At 52.4% G+C, this 7,101-nt stretch overlaps 1 protein-coding gene across 1 annotated transcript; it reads left to right on the top strand.

Annotated features, from left to right (window-relative positions):
- Positions 1 to 684: 684 nt before the first annotated feature.
- Positions 685 to 4,909, top strand: LOC118677079 (pre-mRNA-splicing factor ATP-dependent RNA helicase DHX16-like). The gene is given in 8 exon segments (XM_036351887.1): positions 685 to 706; positions 865 to 947; positions 2,012 to 2,648; positions 2,651 to 3,967; positions 3,970 to 4,178; positions 4,180 to 4,294; positions 4,297 to 4,380; positions 4,383 to 4,909. Coding segments are annotated over 8 exon segments (2,994 nt in total).
- The last annotated feature ends 2,192 nt before the right edge of the window (positions 4,910 to 7,101 follow it).

Genomic DNA, 7,101 nt, shown 5'->3' with positions numbered 1-7,101 from the left:
GGCCTGACAAGAACAAATGTGGGGGCCTTTGGGGGGTAAAAGTCTCCATTCTTCCTCCATTCTTCGTAGATGCAAAAAGACATAGGCTCAGTTAAGGTAAAGATTGACCTTGTCAGGGAAGATACCAGCCTAGGACGTGACTATCCACCGTAACTGCTTTTAGTTAAAGTTTTAATTTCAGACCCTCCTTTGTGGTTACTTTAGGTCTTTGAGTTTGCAAGACTTTCATGCAGGCCGCCACTGAGCTTGTCATGTTAGCATGTGGCCCCTTTTGTCCACACTGGGCATGTGCTTTGTGACTCTAACCAGCCACCAAATGATCCCTTACTGGACTGTGCGGCCTTATGCTCTTTGGCAGTCTACGAGAGGACCAGGACTGTCTTGCTCGAGCAGCTTCTGTTTTTCCCAAGGCTGCTCTGAGAGCCAAAGAGAGAATCCAGTAGCTTTGCCCATCGGCAAGTAGCTAGTTCAATCCCAACAATCTTAGCTGATTTAGAAATGATTTAATAGTTTCCCTTAGACAGCACAGACTAGGGGCCAAGCATCCTTAGTACTAAATCTATGAGGTAGATACCGTTATCATATCTGCTTCACAAATTGAGTAACTGAGGCATAGAGAGGTTGGGTAACTTGCTCGAGGTCACACAGCTAGGAAGTGGAAAAACTGGGATCAAAAGCCAGGCCATGTGGCTCCAGTACCTTCAAGGTACTTGGTAGATGGATGCTTGTGATTCATTAATTACTTAATAAATCCCATTAGATCTTCAAATTTACTCAGCTGAATTTTGTCTTTTAACAACATTGATAGATTAAAAAGGGAACATTTATGATGATTCTCTTAATACCCGCCTATACGCTCCCCAGGGTGGGTAGCTACTATCCTGAATTTTGTGTTAACCCTTAAATATGTCGGTATTGTCAAGGCCTGCCGCTGCCCCACCTATCAGGTAATCCCTTTATTTAGAAACCGAACTCAAGGTCCCATTGTATGAATGGATAGAAGCAGAATGTCACAAGTTGATCAAGTCCGAGTTTAGATCCCAGGAAACCAAGCCTTTCCTATGCCTGTAAAAGTGGCCCCAGAGCAAATATTTTTGTATGTGTGATGTTAACCACACATACAAAAAAGTTTTTTTTTAAATCGTGGACTATTACAGATGTCCCCCATTTCCCATCCCCCTCCACCCTAGCCCAGAGTAAATTTTGAATACTAAGCCATTTCCCAGAGCCTAAAGGGTGATTACCTATTCAGATCTCATTTGCATATCCAGTGCACATTGCAAATGGTATGGTCGTTTTCAAGTTTTAAAAACCCCTTTCCGCCTGACCAGTTTGGCTCAGTGGATAGAGCGTGGGCCTGAGGACTGAAAGGTCCCAGGTTTCATTCTGGTCAAGGGCATGTACCTTGGTTGCGGGCACATCCCCAGTGGGGAGTGTGCAGGAGGCAGCTGATCAATGTTTCTGACTCTCTATCCCTCTCCCTTCCTCTCTGTAAAAAATCCATAAAATATATCTAAAAAAAATAAAAATAAAAACTCCTTTCCTACGCAGCTTTTCTAAGTATGAAAATGTTATTTTCAGAATAAACTTTTGCTGGCAGTAACGCTGGAGATACATAGCCACCCACCATCACTGAACTAGGAATTGCCAGTATCCTGGAAAAGGATTACGAGGGGCAGGGCCCCCTGGCGTTTTTTAAGGGCGTGACCACTGCCTTTGCCTTCAAATTCCTGCATAAGGGCGATGATCTCTACCATTGTTCGCACCAGGCTCTTGGCTTGCAGATCCCAGAGTTCAGGTTGTGGGTGCGGATCCCAGGATTGCGGTTGGGTTGCGGTTGCGGGTGGTTGCGGGTCCCGTCTGGGGTGCGGAGGCTGCGGGGCGATGCTTGGGTTCTGGCTAGGAAAGAATTCAGAGCCAAGACCCAAACTGTAAGAGAACACTTGTTTGGTAAGTCACATCGGTGTAGAAAGAGAAATTCCTGAAAGAAATGGGCGACCGGCCCGGGTAGAGGGGCAAGGCGGTGGACTCGGAAGCGAGGCTGGAGCGCTGGGTGCAGGACGAGTTGCACTCGGTGCTGGGGCTGAGCGAGCCGCACCTCGCCCTGTTCCTGATCGGCACCGCGCAGCCTTGCGACTTGGCCCAAGAGTTCCTGCAGCGCCTGCGGGACACCGATGCCCTGGACCTTAGCGGGCCGGCCGCGGACTTCGCCCAGAGACTCTGGCACAAGGTGCCTCGGAAGGCGGTGGTGGGAAGGCCAGCTCGGGCAGCCCAGCCAGAGGCCCGCGCTCTGCCGGACAAGAACCGATCCCATAAGTTGCTGGAGGACAGCGAGGACAGCAGTGAGGAGAGCGAGGGTAGGGCTGGGAGCAGTCTCCAGAAGACACGTAAGCAACCAGAACACCTCAGGAAGAAGAGACTCCGGGAGGAGGAGGCAGAGGCAGAGGTTCCTGAGAACGGGCAGAAGAAGAAGAAAACAGAAAAGCAAGCGTCGGAGGATGAATGGGAGCGCACAGAGCGAGAGCGCCTTCAGGACCTGGAGCAGCGCGATGCCCTCGCGGAGCGGGGCCGGCGGCGGGACAGGGGTGGCGCTCGCAGTGTCCTGGAGCGGCCGGACAGGAAGGCTGCTGAAGAGGCACAGACGCGCCTCGGATGGCTGCGGACGACCGCATGCCCGAGGAGGCCCGAGGACCACCAGCGCCAGCTGTGGATCTGGTGGAGGAGGAATTGGGCGCCCCTGGGGAGGAGCAGCGGCGCTGGGAGGAGGCCCGGCTGCCGGCCGCCGCCCTGAAATTCGGGGCCCCAGACGCTGCCGGCCAGGAGCCCAAGTATCAGCTGGTGCTCGAGGAAGAGGACACCATCGAGTTTGTCCAGACCGCTCAGCTGCAGGGCGCGGAGGGGCCCTCGGCTCCACCCCCTTCCACCCAGGCCCCGCAGGAGGAGTGCATGCAGGCCGTCCGCCGCAGCCTCCCCGTGTTCCCCTTGGGCCAGGAGCTCCTGGCTGCCATCGCTAGCCACCAGACCCTCCTCATCGAGGGCGAGAAGATCACCCAGATCCCGCAATACCTCTGGGAGGAGGGCTATGCCAAGAAGGGCCTGAAGATTGCCTGCACTCAGCCCAGGAGAGTGGCCGCCATGAGTGTGGCCGCCCGAGTCGCCCGCGAGATGGGCGTGAAGCTGGGGAACGAGGTGGGCTACAGCATCTGCTTTGAGGACTGCACGTCCGAGCGAACAGTCCTGCGCTACCTGACCGAGGGCATGCTGCTCCGCGAGTTCCTCTCTGAGCCTGACCTGGCGAGCTACAGTGTGGTGATGGTGGATGAGGCTCAGGAGCGGACCTTGCACACGGATCTTCTCTTTGGGCTGATCAAAGACGTGGCTCGCTTCTGACCCGAGCTCAAGGTCCTGGTGGCTTCGGCCACGCTGGACACTTCCCGCTTTGCCGCCTTCTTCGAGGACGCCCCCGTCTTCCGAATCCCTGGGCGCAGGTTCCCAGTCGACATCTTCTACTACACCAAGGCTCCGGAGGCCGACTACCTGGAGGCCTGCGTCGTGTCTGTGCTGCAGATCCATGTGACCCAGCCCCCGGGGGATGTCCTGGTGTTCCTGACGGGACAGGAGGACATTGAGGCTGCCTGCGAGATGCTCTGGGAGCGCTGCCGCCGCCTGGGCTCCAAAGTCAGGGAGCTCCTGGTGCTGCCCATCTACGCCAACCTGCCCTCCAACGTGCAGGCCCGCGTCTTCCAGCCCATGCCCCCCGGGGCACGCAAGGTGGTCGTGGCCACCAACATCGCCGAGACTTCCCTCACCATCGAGGGCATCGTTTATGTGCTGGACACAGGCTTCTGCAAGCAGAAGAGCTACAACCCCCGCACCGGCATGGAGTCGCTCACAGTCAGGCCCTGCAGCAAGGCCCCGGCCAATCAGCGAGCCGGGCGGGCGGGCCGCATGGCGGCGGGCAAGTGCTTCCCCTGTACACCGCCTGGGCCTATCCGCGCGAGCTGGAGGACACCACGGTGCCCGAGATCCAGAGGACCAGCCTGGGCAACGTGGCGTTGCTGCTCAAGAGCTTGGGGACCCACGGCCTCCTGCACTTTGACTTCCCGGACCCCCCGCCCTGTGAGACCCTGCTGCTGGCGCTGGAGCAGCTCTCTGCTCGGGGAGCCCTCAACCACCTCGGGGGGGCTCACCACGACCGGTCGAAAGATGGCCGAGCTGCCGCTGGACCCCATGCTGTCCAAGATGATCCTGGCCTCTGAGAAGTACAGCTGTTCGGAGGAGATCCTGACAGGGGCCGCATGCTGTCCGTGGGCGACTCCATCTTCTACCGACCCAAGGACAAGGTTGTCCACGCCGACAACGCCCGGGTCAACTTCTTCCTCTCGGTTGGGACCACCTGGTTCTGCTAAACGTGTACACTCAGTGGGCCCAGATCGGCTACTCTTCCCAGTGGTGCTATGAGAACTTCGTCCAGTTCAGGTCCATGCGCCCAGCCGGGGATGTGCGGGACCAGCTGAAGGGGCTCTTGGAGCGGGTGGAAGTTGGTCTCAGTTCCTGCCAGGGGGACTCTCTCCGTGTCCGCAAGGCCATCACTGCCGGCTACTTTTACCACACGGCATGGCTGCCTGGCAGCGGCTACCGCACTGTGAAAAAGCAGCAGACAGTGTTCATTCACCCCAGCTCCTCCCTGTTTGAGGAACAGCCTCGCTGGCTGCTCTACCACGAACTGGTCTTCACCACCAAGGAGTTCATGAGACAGGTTCTGGAGATCGAGAGCGGTTGGCTTCTGGAGGTGGCACCCCACTATTATAAGGCTAAGGAACTAGAAGATCCTTGTGCTAAGAAAATGCCCAAGAAAACAGGCAAGAGGGGGGAAGAGCTAGTCCAGGAGTGGGCAACCTTTTTGTGAGTGCCTGCCAAAACCAGCAAAATTTCTGACTCAAAATTCTTCTGGGTGCCAACCCTAATTTTTTTGAGAACATGTTATGCCTACTTGATATCTCTTAAGGTGTACGCATGTGAAGAACCTTGAAGAAATAATAAAATTCATTTGAGTGACAAAAACACAGTATATGATGATGAAAAATACATTTATTTTTTAATGTATACATGTACACTGATAGTCTGACAGAAAACTTTATGACTCCGTTTGATATTATCAGTGGGACTTTTGCTGCTGCATCACTGATGACAGAGATTTTACATCAGGTTTATATTTTGTGACCTTCAGAGATATGCACGAGCTACTACTTTCATCCGTCAGGCTACTCCTATTACAAGACTTAACAAAATTCATCACTGAGAACAAAGATTCACAGCATATGTGGATGAAACCAAACCACTGGTTGGCTCTAGGAAGGCAGGGAGAGTTAAGGCAGAGGCATAGAAATTGCTCTCCCCTCTCTCGTCAATCCATGTCTATGGTCTTTAAGATAACTTGTTATGTAAAATTATTTATTTATCTAAGATACACCTACACTGAATTTATCTGAAAAATAAAAAAGTCAATATTAAGAAAAAATTGTAAATGGAAGATTCTAAGAGAGGGTTTCCCGTGCCAGCAAAAGTTACTGGCGTGCCATGTTTTGCACACATGCCAGGGGTTGCCCACCCCTGAGCTAGTCTAAAGAAAAGGGATGTCAACAGGACTGGGCATCAGCTCCTTCTCCTTCTCCATATTATTATTATTATTATTTTTAATTTAAATTCTTTATTGTTGAAAGTGCTACATATGTCTTTGCCTCTCCCCTCCCCCCACCCCCTTGTCTGTGTTATTGTAATCCATTAATAAAAATAGTTTTGTGGAAAAGAAAGGGTTGGTACCTGGTGGTTCTTTCTGGCTATTATTAAGGACTCTATGGGAAGGTATAAGGCCTGTATCCTGACAGCGTCCCGGCCATGGTTTGTTTGGTGAAGGGGAGCTGCATGGTGACTGTTAGCACTGACTCCCGTTTCCCTTCTGTTCCCAGGCAGTTACCAGCTCTGTACTGTAGATAAGCCTGGAAAGACATGAGCATTTCTTTAATTATTGTCAGCTGAATCCAGCAGCGTTTGCAAAGCCACCTCCTGGAAACATGTCTTGCAAGAGGCAGGAGTGTCGTCAGCTTGACCTTCATCCCAGGGGTCAGGGGGTGGGTTTGTTATGTAAATCCAGCCAAGCACCTGGAATGAATACAAATTGGGCCCACCCAAGAATGTACATAATCTCCTTTGTCTTGATCTTTAGTAAAACTTCTTGGTTCTTTACTGTATAATATCAACGGGCTGTATTGGCTCTGGGGCCCTGTCTCTCCATCAGAGGACAGTGGTCCCACCCACCCACAGCTTTTTCTTTCCATCTCTGTGTCTGTCTCTTTCATTTTCTCAATCCCCAGCAGCCCCTACTCAGGAACCGGACCGCTCTCTAGCCGGGCTGGACTCGAAAAAGAGAGAAATATTTACACTGTACAGTGTGAAAAGCCTGCCTTTTTAAAGTGGGAGGTCACTGTTCCTTTCTGCACTTGCGGTGCAGCCCTGGGACAGGGACAGGACATGCAATGGATAGACCAGAAGGGAGGCTCGACACACAGCTAGCATTTGCCAGCAGTTAGTAGAAAATAAAAACCATTTTAAATAATAAAATAAATAAAATAATAAATGCATGGAAAAGAAATGGGCTTAGGAAACAAAGTATAGAGGTAAAGGAAGCGCCTTTAGAGCTTGGGAGTGAGGAAGGAAATGGCAAGTGCCTGGGGCAGGGCGGGAGGGAAAGGCAGGGGCGTGATCCTAGGAGGGGAAACCCCTGGGTACTCCTTCCGTTAAGGTTTTAAGTGTGGAGATTTTAGGGGAGGTCCCTGGCAAAAATTTCAATAGAATATTCAGTAGCTTTTCAGGACTGTGGTCTCCACTGATTGATTTGCTGGGGTCTTTATTTCATGCAGCTGGTCATTATTCCATGCAGCCAGTGCTGGTTTTGTCGCTTATCTGGGCCTGGAGCTGAAATACAACTTGAAGCCTAGACATTATCCTGGGGGTCCAATCCTCTTACCAGCAGAAATGCTAGGTGAGGGAAAGTCATCTTGGGGGCTAGGTCCCACCCTACAATTGATTGGCCATTGCTAG

The sequence above is a fragment of the Myotis myotis genome, unplaced genomic scaffold, assembly GCF_014108235.1.
Source record: "Myotis myotis isolate mMyoMyo1 unplaced genomic scaffold, mMyoMyo1.p scaffold_m19_p_1, whole genome shotgun sequence".
Lineage (NCBI taxonomy): Eukaryota > Metazoa > Chordata > Mammalia > Chiroptera > Vespertilionidae > Myotis > Myotis myotis.
Note: the sequence above shows the minus strand (reverse complement) of the source record. Positions and strands in the feature narration are given on the sequence as shown.